The sequence below is a fragment of the Cupressus sempervirens genome, chromosome 1 (genome assembly GCF_028749045.1).
Source record: "Cupressus sempervirens isolate cs-2001-9-10 chromosome 1, ASM2874904v1, whole genome shotgun sequence".
Classification (NCBI taxonomy): domain Eukaryota; kingdom Viridiplantae; phylum Streptophyta; class Pinopsida; order Cupressales; family Cupressaceae; genus Cupressus; species Cupressus sempervirens.
In genome coordinates, this window is record NC_143118.1 from 30,434,079 (window position 1) to 30,456,653 (window position 22,575).

The window sequence follows — 22,575 nt, forward strand, 5'->3', positions numbered from 1 at the left end:
TTGACAGTTCAGGAAAAAATTTAATGGTGCCATGAGGGATCCGACATAACCATTCAAGAGAAAGTCATCCTAAGCTTTTAAGAAAGAGGCACATGAGAAACACATTATTGTAACTCACTTCTTGGCAGTGCATGAAAAATTCCTCGACATGTGATTGGGTCTCCTTTTCCCCTAAATTTATCAAACTTAGGGACCTTGAAATGTTTGGGAAATGGGGTCATTGTTATTTCTCTATCAAATGGATATAGTCAAACTGTTTCAAATTTGAAAGTCTTAGATTTGGTTCCATGTTTGAGTGCCTTTAGAGAATTCTTCATCTCTTCCCACTCAGAGTTGACAAGTGTTGATCTTGATGCCCCCAAACCCCGTGCCCCCAATGCAAGGTGCATTCAGATTGGGCGGGTGAATATGGATAGTTTTGTTGAGTGTGTTGTGGTGGATGAAATATGGATTGGATGCAGTTCGGATGGAATTTATTGTTTGGTGATGTGGTGGTTGGACATATTTTTGCATGTGTTGGGTGGATTGTTGTTGGGGTGGTTGGATGAGCTATTGCCAAGGTGGATAGATGTAGGATTGCTGCCCAAATAAATAATTTTGCGTTGGTGCTTGGACATGTTGTTGTATTGGGTGTTGCTAGAGAGGTGGTGGTGGAAATATTGGAGCTATGTTTTGCACATTTTCCCAACATGTGTTGGTTGTGCTCATGCTTGAAAAGGCAACTGAGCGTTGATGGGTGCCAAATTGTTGGTGGAGGGAATCATCCCTATCACTAGTAGTAGTTGTTGTGGGATTGTTTGGCTACTTCCTAAGGGTGACATAGAAAAGTAGTTGGTAATGGGTGGTAATGGATTGATTGATGGTGGTGGTGGTTGATGTGCTTGGAAAGTTGGCACGAATGAAGTACTAAATGGGAAGCTTGTGGTAGACCCTTCTGTTTGTCCAAAACCCCAAGGACCAAGTGGGAATGTAGTGGTGGTATTTGGCATAGATGCAAAAGGATTAGAGGAAATGAAAGGTGCATTGGTAAGTTGACTGATGATATTCCCATAGTGGATTGTGATGTTAATTGGACATTTGGTTGAAATGTGCCAAATGCACTACTAGTGGGTATGTGTGAAGTGGAAGTAACACTTTGGGAGGTGGAAGATCTTGCAATATTGAAAGGAATGGATGCAAATTGTGAAGAAGTGACAACAGTAGTGTTGGAAGGGGTGGGTTGCTGAGGTGTTGTATGGACTAGTGATTGAGTGATGATGGGTTGATTGTTTGGCGGGATAGGAGCACAGAGTTGGGTTGATAGGATATTGGAGTCCATAGGTTCTAGTTGTGTCATTTGATGTCCCCCTTGTGGGATGAAAAAGGGATCATTTGGATCAGACGGACCAATGGGTGGTGGAAATCTACCAAATAAGGGATGAGCAGGATCAGATATATCTAGAGGTGGTGGTATCCCAAAACCAAAGACACCAACATTGTCCCTTAGGAAATTTTCTATAATGGTTTCTCTATTCCGATCTATGATGGCGTTGGCAATAGTTGCATGTCCTAGTTGGTTCATCAATGCATCTATATCTAGTGAAGGACTTGAATCTTCCAGATTTTGTGGCGATGGATCATGTGTGAATGAAGATACCAAAGGATATGGTTGTGCACTAGCTGAACTACCGCTAAGATTAGGATCCATGTCTTTCTTCTTCATTTTGTGTTTAGCAAGATGTGTGGTAGGTGGCATGAAAGGATGATGTGCCTAATGATAAAATGCAAGATGCTTAGGACAATGAGTGCAAGTATATGTGAGTGGATAATGTTTCTAAATTTTTATAAGGATACAACTATGATGGAAGAATTTTCTAGGATGCGAAGAGACGTATGATAGATGAGCAGGAATGATTCTAGTGCTAATGTTATGATATTTAGGAAGCCTAAATATTGGTGATATGATGAAAAAGTAAAAGAGGGGATGTTTTCCCTATGTGTAAGCTCGAGATATGGTAGTGATACCAATCCTAAGGTAGCCTTGTGATATTTTGGAAGACAAATGATGATCAAGTATGGATCCAAACCTTTTTCTTAAGGTGATGAGGGACACAAATGACAAAGATAGATTACCCTAAACAATGCTTAGTTTGAGGGATAACCGAGATAGTGTGATGGATGTAGGATGTAGGGTAGACAATTCTCAACAAAGTGACACCAAATGCTTAAGTATGATGGAAATGATGGAGGATTTTGTTGATCTATGACTCCGACTTGGATGGGGTTGGATTTCTAAATCGCATGACCTAAAGATGATCAATCTATAGAATGGATAAGTAGGATGAGAACCTATATGAAAACCTAGAGCTATTATATGATAAATGCAAATTGTGTGTGGATGAAGAACCTAATCAAAGTGGGTATAGCTAGTATAGTCGATAAAGCTTGGGTTGACTCCATGTCTTAAGGTTAAGTTTTGGATTTTGTGATCCCACTCGGTTTGCAGAGCAACTTCGATACCTTTCTTAATTTGATCTAGTTTGAAAAGTCTTGTATTAGGGGTATAATTTTTGCGTTCTACTTCTATGTCTCTATAAAATGTTGTTTGTGGAAGCTTAACCTTTTTGAACTTGGGGTTTGGTTGGTCTAACATGAGTTATCTCTAATAGGTTTATCACAACCATGGATTAAGGTAGTGACTACACTAAGTATACCTTTTACTTTAGGTTGGAAAACATAGATCTTTTGGATAACAAGAAGGTCTACAAAATGATGTTTATCAAAGGGAAAAATGGCTTTAGTTTTAACTATAATGGGTAAAAATAGAACAAACTAGACCTAGGATTTGGTGAATAGACTTTCTAACAATCTTCTTGAGATAGTAAGGGTAAATTTGGTCTAATAAAGGATGGCTTGTTAGTGGATACGTAGTGATTTTTATCAACAGATGGCGTAATGACATTTTTTTGGAATAGGTGAAGTAAAACCAACTAGACTAAAGTTGTTGCGAATAGACTTGCTAACAACTATTTTGATACAACAAGGATAACACTCTTTCGATACCGGATGCGACGTATTGTGAGAAAACAATCTCTCAAAGGACAAAGCAACTTTGAGAGAGGCAGACAAATGATTTCTTTAGCAAAAGGATTTGATAGTAACCATAAAAATGTGTATGTTCTACAATTTTTTTTCACAAGGTCTTTTGTACATATAAGACAATTCAAGCACACTTTTTATCCCTAATGTCAACTTGGTTTCAATGTATTACTCATTAGGCCTATTGGGAGGTGCCCATCTTGATGTTTTCTAGATCTAGTGCAATATTTCCCTCTAATCGAATAAGTGAGTCAATACAAGAGTTCATCGACAAACTTACACGTTAATGATCCTTAAAGGTATGACAAATAGAAGCCCCCCTTCAACGGGAACAATGACTTGGAGATGAAACCCAAGTAGCCTTATGCCTATACCAGGGAAAATACACATGTCACTTCAAAGAAACTTTATATTCTCTTACACCATGAGTAATACACCAAGGATAAAAGGGTAGTTACTAAATTGGTTCGTAATTAGGTCTGTGGAGTCAACCACTTGGTTGTTACATATGTGATCCACTTAAGAATCCATTCCAAACATGCTGAAATCATGGAAAAGTTTTCCCACCCTCAGGCTACCCCTAGAAACACACTGCCCAAACTTGCATCATGGAGCAAGAAGGTTTACCCTTCCTCTCATTTATATTTCACCTAGATTATTTACCGGTTTGAGCTTCTATCTAAAGGGGATGCGCTTTTCAAAGGATGTTGAACTCGCTAGAAGCACTCCTAGGTTGTTGTGACTACTAACAACTTTTGGTACATGCATCATGTATTTAAATGGTCCTAGTTTGCAAGAAAATAGAGAAGTCAAAGATGTGCTAAAATGCACAATCTCAAAACACACAAGGCACTTGATTCATTCTATATTTGAAGCTTTTAGTCTGTCCATCCTATTGACTACTTGAAGACACTTGTGACTAACATAAAAGGTTCATTTCCAACTTACAACGATGGTCAACATAATGAATTGAGTAAACATAAGAAATTGATTGAGTGAAAGCTTTGAAAAAGATGGGAATAAGAACGGTTTGGCTTTAAGGCATTCAAGATTGTATGAATTTCATTTTAAGCCCCAAAATTTGAAGTGTTTTATCCACAATGTATAGTAATGATCAAAAAAAAAAAATCTCATTCATTCACTTTAGCACTTGGCATTCAAGATTTTTTTTTCTAACTACTTAAATCATTCATTCCAATGAAACATGTAAATTTGTCCTTAAGACATTCAAGATTTCTTAATTACTCAGCCATTCATTCCATTAAAAATGTATAGATTTTGTCCTTAAGGCATTCAACATTGGGTTTTTGGCAACTAAGACTAAATAAACCTACAAAAATAATTGAAGGTCAGAATCTCAAAAATGCGCCTACAAGATATCCCCCTATCAGAATCAAAACATAAACTAGTAATAAAAAAATAGCAAACCTATTGGAGTCAACCTAAGATCTCGCAATGCAAGAATGTAGTCAAAAAGCATGGGACCATGGTACAAAATCTGGTGAAAAATGGAGGGAAAGCGGGCCATGGAAAATAAACTTACAGTGCGAACACGCGATAGAGCGATCCTGCGAGTATGAAAGGTGTTCCCACTGATAAATAGAATCACGGGTTTGAAGGTGAAGTTTTGAAACGGGCTTTCTGGGTTGACTTTTTTGGCCAATCAATCTAGTAGGTTGTTGCCAACAAACCTACTAGCAATAGCAAGCGTTCTCGCAGGTATATTAAAGAGCGGGAATGAGAGGGAAGAGTTTTAATGGCCATGTGTTAGGTAGGAGTTATAATGAACGTGATCTCGTGTTCGCAAGTTTGCAATCTTGCAAACTCGCAGTTGTGGGTTCACGAAATTTAAGTTTTATTAAGTTCAATTGTCAGAAAATGGATTGTGACTAGGAGCATGTTGCTTGGATTGAGAGTAATATACCTGCAAATAAAGTCAAAACCCTAACATGCAAAACAAAGAACACATCATGGTCGTTGGTTTGATTAGTAAACACAAGTATAATAAATGATAAAAATGATCCGAATGTGGGGTCCCACCAGGCATGCCAAAATGTAGTGTCATTAAACTAGTGCATAAAGAACATTAAGAATTAAAATAACATTCACAAACTAAGTAAATTAGCAATACTTTTTTTAAGATGAAGGAAACATCGTTAAGGCAGGCAAACCAAGAATATGGATGTATGTGTGCTCAAGCATGCTTCAAGCCTTGAATAGATAAGAGCCTTTAAATGAGTGAAATATGGTGTATGCGTTGAGTGAGGAAGCCTGGATGGCAAGGGTGTGGTTCAGTGATTTGTTCCCCAAAGCGACATTATAAGTTTGCATGGAAATTGAATGATTTGTGAGAGGGTAAGGTTCCAATTTATAGGCTAAGGGGTAGTGAGGTGGAGGGTCAGGATGTAAGGATGGAGGAAGGATGAGGGAGGGATAGGATGTAAGGAAGGGGAGCATGTAGATTGTGCTTCTTCAAATCTCTAGCCTTGTGACAAGTGTCACAAGCGGGATTGGATGGTCAGAGTGGAGGGTCAGAGGGAGTTATGAGGGAGGAGTGTAGAAGAGGGATGTAAGAGGCATTTAAGGGGCATTATGACATGTAAGAGCCATTAATACTCTTAGATAGGAATATAAGAGGGTGAGGGAAGACTTTTGACTTTGGCTTGGGTTAGAAAGTCCTAACCCATGCTTAAAGTTGTGCAAATGTTTGAGGGGAATTAGGGTTGGCTTAGGGAGGGCATGAGGAGGTAAGTGGCTTAGCATTGATGGGATGGATTAGTTAGTTGGCTAAGCGAGGTTAGTATGGGTGAATGGGTTGGTTTAGGGTTTTGGGATTGATTTATTAAATATTTTATTTAATAAATAGGGATGTGGGATTAAATTAATTAGATTTTTACATTTATTTAATTTAATAGAGGAATAGGGATTTAATTGATAAATTGATTTTGGGTTATCATTTGATTTTATCAATTGGGCTATAGTTAATTAAATTAATTAATTAACTAGGGGATGATAGTTAATTAATTAAATATAAAATATTTAATCAATAATGTCCTAGGAGATGACTAAATAAGATTACCTAGTGGTGTAATCAGATTTAGGTGTCTACACTTTGTCATTTGAATTCTTGAGTATCTTGTATCATCATTTACCTTAGCTTGTTACCAATTTTTCTTGCATCTAACATAAACAATCTAGCTTAATTAGAATGGCATAGTAATCTTTCATTTGTTTTAGTTTAGATTTTCCTTGCATTTTTGCATTCGTGCATTTTAACTTACTACTTTTCTTTATCATGCATGCATCCATGGAGATATTTGGATTATTGCATCCTCGTTGCATGTAATCTCTTTGAATCTTTCATTTCATAGTGCACCTTGTAGGGATCTTACTTGCTCCATTTGAGAGTCGTCTTCATCATCATTGAACCTTTGCATGCTATGACTAGGAAGCTATAAGCTGACATTTAGAGATTCTCATTGATTTCTCAAATATAAGGGTTTATATAAGTGGCCACACTTTTTCGATCACATTTTGGCATCCATCATTGGGTTGAAACCGCTTTTCATCTTCACACTTTCAGATCTTTCTAATTTTCACATTGCATTTTTTGTTTTAGTGTTCAGATACAAATTATTGTATGACCGAACTCTTTTAGGTAGTTTGTGGGCGATAGGTTATCATTGTAGTCTATTGTACTACTCTTTTTCAAAATATCATCTTCTTTGTAGGCCTTCATCATTTTGTTTACAAGCTTCTGTCATTTTTGCAAGTTCTCTTGCACTACTTCTTGAAGTCTATCGTACGATATCCTAGTGAATCCTATTTCATTGTTCTATTTTCTAGCAAGTTATTAATTAGTTCTTAACAGTAGATTAATGGTCTTATCTTGCTGTTTTTGGCTTTCTAGTTTGTCATAGCAGCTTTCTATCATCTAATCAAGTGGGTTTTGCAGGTTTTATTGCTTTACATTTTAGATTATATTGTCTAACTTGTAGGTCCACATGCCAAAGAGCTTTATCTAAATGTTAACTTATAGGATTTTCTTGCTAAAGAAAAAAGAGAAAGACTACTAATACATTCATGGTTGAAGATTGCCTAATTGATCAACCAAACATTTTTTTTACATTACTATTATTCTAGGCACAAAGTTAATTAGGCCTTCTTACAACTCTTTAAGTCTCTTGATAGTAAGTAAGGGGAGTATGCTCTTCTCTCTTTGAAAGAATTAGAAACCTAGACCTTGGTAGATGAATAACCCCCTTGCTTATGTAGTTGGGTAGGGGCATCATCTTGCTAGACATCCCTTCGAAGTAATTAATACAATATGACTAAAGCCCCCTAAGGGTGCAATACGTTGGTGAATAGTAAGGCGACAAATTTATAATGCTACATAAGGCAAAGGCATATATCCATGGACAGGCATAAGACACCACATTGTAAGGGCTACGTAGGGAAAGGGCACACACATGAAAGCTTCAGTTTTGAAAGATTCCTCCTACTCTTGACTAGCATCTGTGTCTACGTTATATAAGAGGAAGAGGAAGATGAAGAAAAAGAAGAAGGGGGGAGGAGGAGGAGGACAAGAACAGGAACAATAAAGATAAGAACAAGAAGGAGAAGTAAAAGCAAGGAGGAAGAAGGAGAAATATAAGTCCATAAATATTGAGGTTTTTTCCAAGAGTGGACAAGAGGGAGTTGAATTATGATCCCTCTTTGTACAAGCTTGTACAAGATGGGGTCAAAATATGACCCTTTCTTGTTCCTTCCTAGTTGCCAAGGTTTGGACTTGAATCCCCATTTCCACTCACTATTTCAAATTACATTTCCTCGTCAATTTCTCCTTCTCATTTCTTCATTGTCAAAGTTTTCAAAACTTTATTTTTCCATAGTTGCATCAAGTTGACTTTCCTTTGGGAATCATCTTCATTCATCCATATTTATCAATATACATAGTGTTTATTGTGTCAATTTACTGATCAAGAGTTTCTTTCCATTGTTTGTTTCTTGACTTCCACTTGAAACCTTCCTCCTACTAGCTAGCAAGACTTGGTTTCCAATTTGGACTCACTTCACTCAATCCAATTCTCTACTCTCAACTCAATCCCTCTTTGCTCCTTGAATAAGAATTGCATTTCATATTTAGGAGATGAATTGGTTTAGCTGGGAAAAAGTTGCTCAAACTAGTCTCTGTCTTGGAGAATTTATTAAAAAAAGAAACACATAAAATTAAGGGAAACAAAACAACTGCTCCTACTACAAGGCAAGAAGAGGGGGGGCCCACTTTCTATGGGGTAATGATGTGAAGACTACACAAAATGATTGGTTATGTGCAACCTTTCTCAACACTTTGTCCATTGTCTTGACAATCTACCTAATGGGGTTTCACTACTTTCCCCTTGTGGTGGGGATCTTAGAGAAAGTATTGCCTAAACAGTTGTCTATCACTGTAGAAAATATATTTTTTTAGCCTCTCATTCACGTCCCTACATTGTTGGTGAGTTAGTGTGTCATTCTTGGCCTAAATTTGTAGTAGTCAGCACCTCCCTTATGTTGTAATCGATCTCTTCTGACATCTTTGGGTTGTGATTGTGTAAGGGTCAACACCCTTGTTATGGTATTGATTTTAATTTAAAACATATTCATTTGAACCCAACATAATGAGCTTATTCCCACCAAGTCTAGGAGGAGGATTCAATCACCCTACACGAGCACAAAGGTTACTTAAAAGACACATCAATGTTCATGAATTACATATTGACAAACCTAGCTTTTAACTCAAGGTCGTTTTGGTATCTTGAATAATGTCACAACTTTATTCTAGAAACTAGGAGGTATTTACCACAAATCAAATTATTATATTGTTGTTAGAAAAGCGATATCGCAACTTGTGCTAAAATTTTGAAATAGCAATCCTCCAACATGTCTAAACCCCAATATTGAAAGTTGAGCTTACCAACAAGTGTTTGAATTAGATTGTTTCTCTAATGAGGTAACATATCGTTATAACTTAGGGTTCAATAGGATATCTAAGAGCTCCTGACCCAAAATATCGTATCTTGAAGATTCAATGTTAGAAGCTCCCTCTTTTTTAACATTGTAGATGTATTCAAATTTCTTAGATAAGTTATTTCAAAATATCTATAACCGCTGTAGATTTATTATGTGTTTACAAATCTCAAGAAAATTATAATCTACATACTTAGAAAGTAAGTCTTTGCATATGACATCTTCATACACTTAGTCTAGTCAATCCCTAAATGGATAGCACTCATTGTAAAACAAAGGTTTCCATCCCTACTCAAAATCTCTTGCTCAATGTTGATCCCTAGTTAATACAATAACCAAAGTGAATTCTTATATACTAAACCTCTTGTTTCCTAGAATTTTCCCAAATAAAATTAATAAACTCACTTTTAAATTCTCAAGGTAAACCACTTCATCAAAATAAATTATTCAATCTATAAATATAATTAATTAAATACAAGTTTGAAAAATATTAGACTTAAACAACTCAATATAATTAATTAATTAATTTTTTTATTGATACCAAAAATGAGGAGATTACATAAGGTGCAAGAGGCTCTATGGTTTACAAATTCTAATCCAACATGGAAGGAAAAAAAATGGATAAACAAAAAAATTGGCTTATTATGGCAAGAAGAAATTTTTTAATTTCATCAACTTGTCAATTTGTTGGTAAAATTTATAATTTGGTCATTGGTTTCTTTTTGTTTTTTGTTTTTTAATTGATTTTGATTTCCTCACTTGCTCTCATAATTATGCTTGTAGATTTATTTGTATTTGTGTTACCCCTGTTGTAAATATCATTAGCTATGTTGATACGAGACATTTGACAACATACTTTAAAAAATGCAGCAAACAATCTATCACAAGAATCCTAATTTGAGCAACACATTAAGTCCACTATGATGTAGTAGCATAACAACCGACTTCATGTGTTAGTCTTTGTTCTATATCGCAAATGGTATGCACCAAAAACTAGTAGGTTGCTTCTTTGTGATAATAAAAGGTGAACAAAGAGTTGATGAAGACCCTTCAAAAGGAATTCAATTGCAAGTTTGCTTTACAAACAATGGGTTGCCTTTACTAATCTTCATGGTCTAACATTTGGTAAGCTAGGGATGAAAAACATAATTGCATTATTTCAAATGATCCTTCTAGATAGTGGGCATGGCATGGCAATGATACACTAGGGTTGAGGGTGCTCACTATTTGTCTTGTTTCACAAGTCGTTCATTTCTCTACTGCAAAAAGGAATTGGTCTACATACAACTTCGTTCACTATATCAAGATGAATAGGGTGACCTCTAGACATGGAAAGAAGTTGGCAATCTTGCACAAATACTTTGTGATTTAAAAGAACTGGTCCACATACAACTTCATCAATGTACAAAGATGAATAGGGTGACCACTAGATGTGGAAAGAAGTTGACAATCTTTGCATTAATGCTTTGTGACTTAGATTCGCTCTTCCTCTACGTGTGCCAAGAAGTAGGTGATCTTGCATAAATGCTTCGCAACTCAAACATTGTCCAACTTTATGATGAGACGATCTTAAGCATGGTCATCCAAATTGATGAGAAGCGACAGGGATTGAGGTTCCACATATGAGGCAATCCCTCATAGTAGTAATAATTCGGACTACTTTATTTTTGATGCAATGTTGGGAGATGTTGACTAGAGACAACCTCATGTTTTTTTAGTGAAATTTGAATGACTCATTTTGACATTCACAGGCAAACTTGTAGCCTTTGGGCATTTAGGTATATTACTATTTTTTTAATTTTATATCAAATGTTACTATTTTTAAAATTTTATATTCTCTCTCCATTGACAATGAATTATATAAGTTATTAAATATTAATTTCGTTATATAGTCATGTATATGTCAATGTGATGAAAGCCTTTGCATTATATTAATGTAATCATATGAATATTTAAATGTTTTCTATATTTTTAAAATTTTATGTATTTTTAATGATTTATAGTTATTAAATATTAGTTTTATTTTACAGTCATGCATATACCAATATGATGAAAGCCTTAGCAATAAATTAATATATCATATGAATATTTTTAATTTAAGAAAAAATCTATTTTTTTTAAAAATTATGTATTTTTTAATGTAGTCCTCCCCTCTACCGTTGCTGCCATCCCCAAAAATTGCCTAAAAAAATTGCCCCAGAGACAACTTCCCACATCCTGACATCCCCCCATCCCAGAATTATGGTGTGAACATAGCTTCTCACGCATTGGATCTTCAAAACACAGATTATTATAAAATAGACCAAGAAAAAGCTATACGATGCATTAAGTCTTGTGCTTCAAGAACAACACTGAAGATGCTACGGAACCTAAAACAATATAACTGTAACAAAATTCTGTTGTCACTATGTTGAAAAAATATATATGTTCCAAATAGTTTTAAAACCTCAGCCAATTGAGCTGGTTTTCAAAGAAATTAGAATTTGAGGAATTTGAGGAATACGGCAAAACTAAATAGAAATGAATCAAGGAAAACAACTTGTAATGTACATGTTTTACACATCCTCTACATAAAGATGAAAGTGAACGATTTTTCACCATTTTTCACAATGTACATACCAAATAGAACAATAATGTCGTGCTTTGATGAGCTTGGTGCATTCAAGGTGTCACACATGCTTAAGTTGTTTGAAGAAACGATCGCTTCACAAAAGTTTGTAATTGCCACAACCCGTTAATGGAGGATTGGGCCTATGCGGATGACTGAACGTAGGGCACTTTCGCAAAATAGCTACCGAAATGATCCAAACGTCACTTTAAACCGAATAAAGCCTCAAACGTGTGCTTATTGGCGTCCGACATATAGGACATGTGGACAGATTCTCACTACAACTTCTACATGTCTGTCAAAGAAGCAGATATCACATGAATCAAATACAAAGAGAAGGATCACTCTTATAAAATCCTAATTGCATGTCATGAATTAACTTTAAAAATGATTCTGAAATCAAGGAATACCGTATGTCCACAACCAAAAGCCATGTCTCTGGGATTCGTCAAGCAAATTGGGCAAGTCTGAAACATACAACTATTAGATATTTCATCCAAAATAAAAATATATTAATATTTTTCTTAAAAATAGAGTTTATCAGGTAACGTCTCGCATCCCATTATAGAATCACGGAACCCTGCCCAACAAACAAATCTCTTACCTGATCCTGGCTTTCTAAATTAGATGGTCCACGCGGAGCGCCTTGAGGAGCTTGAAACTGAAGACTACTGGAGTGAGAATAGGTTTGCCTGGCAGTGTCATGTTGAATTACTGGTAATGGAGGCGGCAATGGAAATACTTCTGGAGCCTTACCCACTGGACGACTGTAAAAAAGGATATATATGATTTTGAGAAGTCTTCCATTCAACCAAGAAAAGCTATAACATGCAGAACTAATACATACCCCAAAAGCTGAAGCTCTTGTGTTGCCTTGTACTGAGATGGAATCTCCATAAGTGCAGCCAGTGCAAATGCTGCCTCTTTCTCAGATGTAGGCAAATTTTTCAACATAATATTTGTGAAGTTGACAAACTGTGAAATGAAAGCTATAACAAATTAAATCTGATATAAAGATAAACAAAATGATTAACGACTCTTTATTTATTTTATGTGCTCATCGGAAGAAACAAATGTTTTTCGTATGAATATCACCTGAAAATTGTCAAATGTTCGACTGGGGATATTATCGTCGAATTGCTGCATTGCTTCCCATGGTCCATCTCCAACTCCGACCAACACTATTGATAAAGGAAACTTACTGCAAAAAATGGAAAATGGAACCTCATATTGAAATGCTAATATGACACACTTGTTATTGAAAGTTTTGCATTATTTTCTTGTTATATACCTTGCGGCCACTATAGCATCGATTGTTTTTTGTTCTTGTGGGCTGAACGACCCACTTTGTGTATCACTACTCCTGGTCACCTGTAAAGGTGACAGCGAAAAAGTATTGTAGAAGGATGTTCTTTTTATGATGAACATTGTTTGCTAACTGAAGTTTAGGTGATATTTGAATACAGGAAAACAAAAAGCAGACAATTACTTTGAAAATTAAGCTTAAAAAGAATAGCACAATTCTTAAGTGTATTCTTAAATATATCAATTCTACCTAAACGAAAGAGTAAAATTTGAAATTCAAAACTGCATAAGCTTACAACCTGCCCGTCAGCAATGATGACGAGGACATGATATTGCCCACCACTCTTCTCCACTATTCCCATCGCAATATCAACTATTGGAGCAAAGGATGTTGGTCCTGCGAAAAACAAGATCATGGAGGTATGCAAAGAATTAGGGAAAAAAATCTTAATAAAACCATATAACTAAATTCTTTTACAGGTTCTTATATACAAGGCACACTCTTAAGCCAATTTAGTCCATACAAAATTAAAAAAGGAATCTTTACAGCGCTCATGTGCCAAATAGAAAAGGAAAAATTATTGGAATAAGAAGATAACAGATACAAAAACAAATTAACGAGCAGTAACAGCAGCAAAATAAACGAGTGTTGCAGAATCAAAACTTCTAACAGCAGCCACAAAATCAGTCTTTTGACATGAAATAAACATGTAAAATCTCACTTTACTGCATTCATCTTTCTGCTGAAAACCCACATAACGTTCAAAGTTTTCCTCCACCTTCTAACTGCCGAGGTCCTTGATACTCGGCAAGGACCTCGGCATTCAAGCTCTAGCTTCTCGTTGATTCCATTACATAATCATCTCCACTTTATAGTCTGTCATCATGTATGCATTATGAACAAGGCTCAGTTCAATCTTTGGAATTTGTCTTGCAGTTCATCTTGCAAGACTGATTGTACAAACAGAAACCACATTGCACCATAACAATGGAAGACGTATCAGCCAGCATAAGGCACAGCATCCCAAATAAGACTCATAGCGAATAATTTCCAGTCGGAAGAACAGTGTACTCGTTATTCTTGCAATCAGCACCTGTCATTTTGGCCTCAAAAGTGCTGTGTTTAATTTGTCTCTCCCAACACGGCTTGAAGGGTCAGGGTTAGACTGGAGGGTATTAGAATTAGAGAGAGAGAGAGAAATAACAATTACATGCAAATATAACCAATATCACACAGAAATAAAAGCACACATGAGAAAACAGAAGACGCAAAGATTTAATGTGGTTCACCCAATCCCTTACGTCCACCAAACAGAAAGTCCAATATTATTATCCAGTGGTTTCAACCTGATTGCAATCTGTTATACCTTGCAACTCAATACTGCTGTAAGAAGCTACTAAATCATCATACATCATAAATCCCTAACCCTAAGCCATTTTATACAAAACTTATGCCGCTTGCAAAACTAGGGCTAAAATATGTCATCCAATAGAACTCCCAATACCTTTTACAATAGTAAATTCATTGTCTTCGGGGGTGCTACCAGTCAACCCCACCATGTATCACGACAGGGAGCACACCTAAGGCACGACCCCAAGACCCCAAATTGGGTGTTGCCACTTGACCCCTATCATGAAACCCCCATAGAAGCAAACTGGGGAGGGCCGCACCTAAGGAAGTGGGAAAAATTAAAGTCTGAGACTGATTAGGCTCCACATAACAAACGAGGGAAGATTGGAAAAGACTGAAATTGAGGAAGAGGTTCACAAAAATGATCAAGGTTTCCAACTGAATGGTATAGAAAGTGTGGGTGAAAGCAACGAGGCTATGAAATTTCCAAATCTTTTTCAGAATAATGTGGCTGAACATCTGTGATATGATATTTAGATGCAAGGAGAGACCAACATAGAGAAAATTGGACAGATTGGTTGTAAAGAGGGTACTCTCACAAACATTGAGCAAGGGGAGCAGAACCAAAAAGCATGCTTGATAGTCTCTTTTTGCACATAAAGGACAGGATGGTGCAGGAAAGATGGAGACCTGATCGTCAATAGGAATCTTAGTATGCAGTATTTCCAAGGCTGTGAATTGAGCTTAAGCCTTGCCTTTGGACTTCCAGACGAGAGCACTTAATTAGTTCCATCTAGAACGAGTAAGCTTGGATTGTCATTTAGAATTCAGATGGTCTGACAGGAAATAGGTCGGAAGGATTTGTCTGTAGACTGCCGTAAGAGGGGAAGCACAAGTTTCAGTTCTTTGGCTATTTCCAGTCTGTAAAGAAGTTAGCATGGCAGGAGGGACTGGACAGCAGATTAGTTAATTAGTTCAGGTGAGAGAGGTCTTTGAATTTGAATAAGTGGAAGTTTCTCTACAGGGCATAACTTAAACAGGATCTTGAGTTCTTGCCACATTTTCCTACTAAATCCAACTTAACCTAAAAGTTCCAAAATACTTGAATGTCTCTTTTGAAGAGATGTTAACCTTTAAAAAATTGTTCAAAGCAAGTGGGTCATTGTCAAGTTGAACAAGACAATTTTACCAAATAGAAGAAGAGGCAAAACTTAAACCATGGCCCAGTGATAATCACACTATCTAATTGTTCAGATGTAATGGAGTTGAAGGGGGTTGAACTGTGAGTTTTGTAAGTAAGGAGCAAGTAATAACTTATCCATTTTACTGAGATAGTTTAAATACGATGGCGAACAGAATGTTTCAATAAAGCATCACCATCCAAGACCCTAACAACCCATTTGGTAGCCAGAAAAATACCGTGGGTGTAAGGATCAATGATTCCCAATCTTCCTTTACCTTTTAGTTAAATACAGTGGATCCATGATATAGTGGGCAGGCATTCTTTATTTCTCCATTTTGCCCAAAGGAAGTTACAAATGAATTGAGTCAACTGACTATTGCAGGCATTAGAAGGCAGCTACCAAGACGAATTGTAAACACGCCTAGCAATAAGGACTTTATTGCCAACTTGATTCTATTAGCCATAAGAGTAAATGTATAGGTCCAATTCAAGAGTGTCATTTTTTTAAAATTTTAACTAGGAACAATTTCCGCACTTTTAGGAATGTGTAGGTCCAACTCAAGAGTGTCTTTTTTTTTTAATATATAATTTTAGCTATGAATAATTCAACACTTATAGCAGAAGCTCCTATTCCAAAAGGTACCCTATGGTATCTATATATATACACACACACATTTATTCACATATTTGAGTAAATTTATATATACACATATAACATATATGTGAATAATGTGAATAGATGTAATTATATGTATACCAATTGGAGAGCCCAGCCAATTCTGGAAGGCCCTTCAATTAGAAAGACACTGCCACAGTTGTTTGATGAGAATGTAGTACCCGCCCATTTTCAAAAAATCAAACTTATTTCCTCCATATCGATGACTTTTCCCATACCTTTTCTTTGCAGTTGATGATATTGAGAATTGACCTGGGGTGTTTTGTTTCCCACCGTTGGTGCCCTATCAATATCCCCAGTCTGTTGCTGCCTGAGTTTAGGAGTCTAACCCAAGGTCTTTCCTATCTTGTCTTTTCGTGTTCTGTGGAGGTGTAACTGGCTTTCATTTCTTGATGATATTGATAATTGACCATATCAATGCCTTTCCATTTTCAAAACATCAAACTTATTTCCTCCTTATCGATGCCTTATTCCATTTTCAAAACATCAAACTCATTTCCTCTTTATCAATGCCTTTTTCCATACCTTTTCTTTGCAGGTGATGATTTGATAATTGACCTGGGGTGTTTTTTTTCCCACTGTTGATGCCCTATCAATATCCCCCGTCTGTTGTTGCCTGTGTTTAGGAGTCTAACCCAAGGTCTTTCCTATCTTCTCTTTTTGTGTTCTGTGGAGGTGCAACTGGCTTTCATTTCTTGATGCTCTGATTAACAGTTCAAAAAGAAAGAACCATTTTAAATTTGCATTTGTTTGAGAGCTTCTTAAGCCTGCCAACTAATCCATTTTCAATTATGATGAATGTAGACACTGGCTTTACATAAGCCAACTGTATTTGCTTACATGTTACTCTTCATTTAAAATTTCATGAGACCACAATTTTCAGGGGCATTGTCTATGCTTCCACATTTTGCATACATATTGGCCAGGCTAGTTCCAACAAGCTCTGCAAAACTGAAGGATAAAAGCCAACAATAAAACCAAAACAAACCCAAAATTTAAGAAAACAAAAAGGAAATATGTTTTTGGTGGTCCTAATTGCCAACATGCCTGTGTGCTCCTACACCAGTTTGAAGGCTCCTTCACATGCATCTTATCAAAAACTAACTAGCATGATAATATTACAAGACCTTGCTTAGACAAAACCAGAATACAACCAACGACTTCACATCACTTCTTCAAAGTGTAACAATTGCAAAGAGAAGTACTGTCAGTTATTTTACTTCATTAGATATTTCTTACAATTATAAAAAAATACATAAAAAATAAGCTTTAGTTTCCTGGATATCTATGGACAAGACTGAATGGGAATGCCGGTTGAGGACTCTTATAAACAAATTTGTCAGCTCAGTCAACTAACACTGCTATGCACTGTCATTTATTCTCAAATTGCATGCCAATTCTAATGTCAGAGCACTTAGTATGACCAAATTCATGCAATATCCCTTGGACTATGACTCAACGAAGAATGTAATTGGTAACTTTTCCAGAAGAGGTGATCAAACTTTTACTAACATTGTAAAACTGGTAACCAACTTAGATTAACCTATACTGAAAAAGAAAGCAAAAACAGGAGGTTGTTTAAGATTCAAACCAGCCAGTCTCAAATGTGGAACAATCTCCCTATACCGTGTAAGAGCCTCTTCGAACCCATGGCAAGGTCGAAAATCTGGAAAGAAGCTGAACACTGAATGGTCATGTGTAGATGCTGCAATATCCACAAAATTGTATTTAAAACTGATAGCATCTATAATTCCAAAGAAGATAATGGCAACCATGTGCATCACATGATAGCCTATATCTATGTATAATGCATTTTCACAAAGCTGTATTATTTAATGTAAAAAAAAATTATAAGTACAAACCATCGCCAAAGCCAAAACAAGGGATCATATTATCTTCATCAAATGGAGAGAGAGTTCGACCAATGATTGAAATCGCTTGCTCATATGGGTTTGGTATGCTCCCAATCTCATGCAAACTTCGCCTATTAAAAGAGTGCTTCCCTGCATTTATCAAAAATATAAACCTATTGAATTTCAATGCCCAGTTTAGTTAAACTAAACAAATCTGAAACTTTCTATGTGAGAGGATTTTGATACCAGTCCACTCATTACTCTTGGTGAAGTCGATTCCAAGAATCAAGTTTGACGACTCGAGCCCAAATTCTCTCAGGGCAGCTATCACCTATTAGTCATATTCAACAATAACAAGTTTAGTAGGACTCAAAAGTCAAAATTGCTAGACCACAATGACTTTGCCAAATCTACCTTGAGAATGCAAATATATAAAGGGAACAAAATGATCAAATATCAAACATTGTAGGTAGCACACATAAATCCCATATCACATTTGCATTCTATGTTAAACTCACTTCAGCCCTCCCCATAATGAAAACACTAAAAATTGAACATTTTGCTGACTTCAGAAAAATGCTCTAACTGAAGGAGATTTATGGAAGGTTGCTATTCTTTGGTATAAGTACAAACAATGAAGTAAAATAGGAAGCATTGCTAGCAGGATTCAGCATAATCTCAAAACCAGAGAATTCCAATAGTTGAAGGTAACTAAGGTGTTGATAATGCAATTAATAAAAGGAACAGTTTGAATTGAATGCTCAGTAAATATGTAGAATAAGCATCTGGGTTAGGGAGAAATTTGATTCTATCAGGTTTTCACATTGCAAGTGACCTTCGATTATGTGGCACATTATCTTGCTAATGAAGGAATTGTTCAAGAACCTATAATGGCCCTCTATAGTCAGTTCAAAGGTCTTGCTACTTGCATGGATCTTTAAAGGCACACCATCTATAGTCAGTTCAAAGTTCTTGTATTGATCATTAAGGGCACCAGTCAGCTCAAAGCTCTCGTATTGATCTGTAAAGAAACCTATGTTTTCAGGCACCATGAGTTTGTTAGATATGATCATGTTGGCAGGCGTGTGTTAAGTCATTCTATTTTTTAAGAACCTGAAATTGTTGCCATGAGGCATGTCTGAAATTTTACACTTCGCATGAGGCATGTCTGAAACATCAATTAAAGAGGATTGGCAGGAACATTGATGCTAAACCCATTGCCAAGGGATGGTGAGCAAGTGTAGTTCAACAAAGGGAAAGAAGCTAAAAGCATGTGGTCATGTCTTCAACATGAATATCATGAAATAGCTTGCACACTAGAAAAAATAATATGAAATATTATATAAATACTTGATAATAACTGAGACTAATAGGCCACTTCGAGGGGGCAATCTCCAAATATCTCCAATGAGAACACACTTCACAATATGATGTTGAAATAAGACTCACAACCTCCTATATATACCTAATAATGCTTAGGTTGAATAGACACAACCCTACATAACACCTAGGCTGACCTACCTAACTAAATAATAATATAATAATGATAACGTGACTTAATTAAGGATTAAGATAGCCATGCGTTGACTATTCATAACCCTATATACACCAATATTAAGGGCACAGCATGCCCCCTCTCTTGAAAGAAGCATTGTCCTCAATGCTAACCAAGTGTGGATTCTTTTGAATGAACACTTCATCCTCCCATATGACCTCTTCAACTAGTAAGTTCTTCCATTGGATGAGATACTAAGTCAGGAATCTGTTCCTCAACTTCTTCGTGCATGTTTGAAAAATGCAATCTGCTTCCAAAATTATTCTTCCTTCTCCATCAAATTCTAGTAGTACTGTTTGAGTAGGAATATTCTGCACAATTACCTTCTTCAAACAAGAAACATGAAAAACTTGATGTATCTTTGTTATTGGTGGCAACTCAAGCTTGTAGGCAACACTACCAGTCTTTTGCATGATTTGATATTGTCCTTAATATCTTGGAGACAACTTATTATTCTTTTTTTGTTGCTTCATTGAGATTTGTTTATTTGGCTGCAATCTCAAGAAGACCCATTCCCCAACTTCAAAATTTCTTTCACTACGACATTGGTCCACTTGTTGTTTCATTTGATTTTGTGCCATAGCTAAATTCTACTTGAGTCTTGAAAGTACTTGTTATTGATGAAGCAAGTGGTCCTCTACTACCTGAACTCTTGGTGACACCTTTAATAATGATGTGATGGAAGGAGAATGATATCCATAAAGTCCCAAAAATTGAGACATTTTTTATGAGCTATGAAAGAAGTATTGTACCACCATTCTGCAAGAGGTGGCCAATCTACCAATTGAGATTGTTTTGTTAAGTGAAACAACGTTGATATCCTTCCAAACATTTATTAACAACCTCAGTTTGCCCATTTGATTGAGGATGGTATGAAGAACTATGAGCCAATTGAGTACCCAAACATGAGAATAAATCTATCCACAAGTGACTAGTAAAGATAGGATCACGATCACTAACAATAACCATAGGTGTACCATGTAGCTTTTCGATATTCTTCAAGGAAACTTTTGCCACTATACTTGTTATAAAAGGATGTGATAACGCAATGAAATGTGCATATTTGGTGAGGCAATCAACTACTACCATGATAACATTATCACCTTTAGATTTGGGAAGCCCTGTGATGAAGTCCATGGATATGTCTTCCCAACGTTGGCTAGGAATAGATAAAGTCTGCAAGAGACCTAGTGTCTTAATTGTTTCCCCTTTATTTCTTTGACAAACCAAACATTCAGCCACAATTTTTTTAACATCACCTTTTAGCCCTTCCCAAAAAAAAATCTTGCTTGACCTGATGATGTCTTCAAAAATCCTAAATAACCACCAATTGGGGACTCATGTAGTTCTTTGACAATCTTGTGTTTAAGAGTGGAATTCTTGCAGAGATACAAGTGCTCTTTATACCAAAGAATATCCCCCTTTAAACAAAACTTATCTAAACTACTAGGGTCACTTTTTATTTGTTGGATAAGATTACTTCTTGCAACATCATTTTGCCACTCTTCTTTGGCTTCTACCACCCAATTTTCTTGTAAAATTGAAAGGGCACACAATAAGGCTTCATCTTTTTTATCCTTCCTGGAAAGTGCATTGGCCACAATATTTTCCTTCCCTTTCTTGTATACAATTTCAAAGTCATATCCCAACATCTTGGTGACCCATTTGTGTTTCTCTTCTGATGATAGTCTTTGTTCCAAAGAATATTTTTAGCTATCATGATCTGTCTTAACCTTGAAGTGACGACCCATTAAATAAGGCCTCCATTTTTTAACTGCATGAAGGATTGCTAGCATTTCCTCCTCGTAAATAGGTTTGAGTTGATTTTTACCTTTTAGTTGACCACTCTCAAAAGCAATTGGTCAACCTTCTTGCATGAGAACTACTCCTATCCCATTTCCAGAAGCATCACATTCCACAATGAATTCCTTGGTGAAGTCTGGAGTGGCAAGCACTGGAGTTGTACGCATAGCCTTCTTCAATTGCTCAAATGATACATTAGCAGATTCATTCCAATGAAAAGAATCCTTCTTCAATAGAGCAGTAAGGGGTGCTGCTATACGACCATAATTCTTCACAAATCTTCTATAGTATCCTGTCAATCCCAAAAAACCCCTCAGCTTCTTAATAGTTTATGGAATAGGCCATTCCATGACAGCCTTAATATTGTTAGGGTCCACCTTTACTCCATGTGAAACTATGTGTCCCAAATACTCCACCTCCTTAAGACAAAAAACACACTTGGATGGCTTAGCATAGAGTTGATGATCTTTGAGTAATTGTAATGCTTGATCTACATGCTACAGATGTTCTTCCCAAGTCTTGCTATAAATTACTATATCATCGAAAAACACTAACACAAACTTTCTCAAGAACTTTAAAATGGAATTCATCAAACTTTGGAATGTAGATGGTGCATTGGTAAGACTGAATGGCATCACCAAAAATTCATGATCCTCATGAGTTCAAAATGTTGTCTTACAAATATCTTCCTCCTTAATCTAAATTTGGTGATAACCTAATCTAAGATCTAAGTTGGTAAAATGCATAGTTCCATTTTATTCATCTAGAAGATCATCGATGATTGGAATAGGAAACTTATCTTTAATAATGTACTTGTTGAGCACACTATAATCTGGACACATGCACCAAGTTTCATCCTTCTTACGCACCATCACAACAGGTGAGGAGTAAGCACTTTGGCTATGCCTTATAATTCTTGCCTCTAGCAAACAATTTTTTCTATCTCACTTTTTTGTATGTGTGGGTACCTATAAGGCCTGATGTTTGGTGGCTAGCTCCTTGGAACTAGCTGTATGGCATGGTCATGATCCCTCTTAGGAGGAAGTCCTTTAGGCATATCTCCAAGAATCACTGAGTGACGATCAATTATTGCTAGTAAATCTGGATGAGTAAGAGCATTACATTGAGAGACTTCTAATGAACAAAGCTAGGCC

General features: G+C 36.2%; 1 protein-coding gene across 4 annotated transcripts in view; it reads right to left on the reverse strand.

The window, feature by feature from the left end:
* Positions 1–11,471: 11,471 nt before the first annotated feature.
* The window catches only part of LOC149576019 (E3 ubiquitin-protein ligase RGLG3-like), a 95,935-nt gene continuing 84,831 nt past the window's right edge, over positions 11,472–22,575 (reverse strand). For all 4 annotated transcript variants that reach the window (XM_089816131.1, XM_089816133.1, XM_089816134.1 and 1 more), the window contains 10 exons: positions 18,310–18,394; positions 18,073–18,213; positions 17,802–17,915; positions 13,300–13,397; positions 12,987–13,066; positions 12,791–12,896; positions 12,543–12,670; positions 12,300–12,462; positions 12,106–12,162; positions 11,472–11,990 (listed from right to left, as the gene is read on the reverse strand). In XM_089816131.1, coding sequence (XP_089672257.1) covers positions 11,904–11,990; positions 12,106–12,162; positions 12,300–12,462; positions 12,543–12,670; positions 12,791–12,896; positions 12,987–13,066; positions 13,300–13,397; positions 17,802–17,915; positions 18,073–18,213; positions 18,310–18,394 — 1,059 coding nt within the window. In that variant the 3' untranslated portion in view covers positions 11,472–11,903. The remainder of the gene's footprint in view (positions 11,991–12,105; positions 12,163–12,299; positions 12,463–12,542; positions 12,671–12,790; positions 12,897–12,986; positions 13,067–13,299; positions 13,398–17,801; positions 17,916–18,072; positions 18,214–18,309; positions 18,395–22,575) is intronic.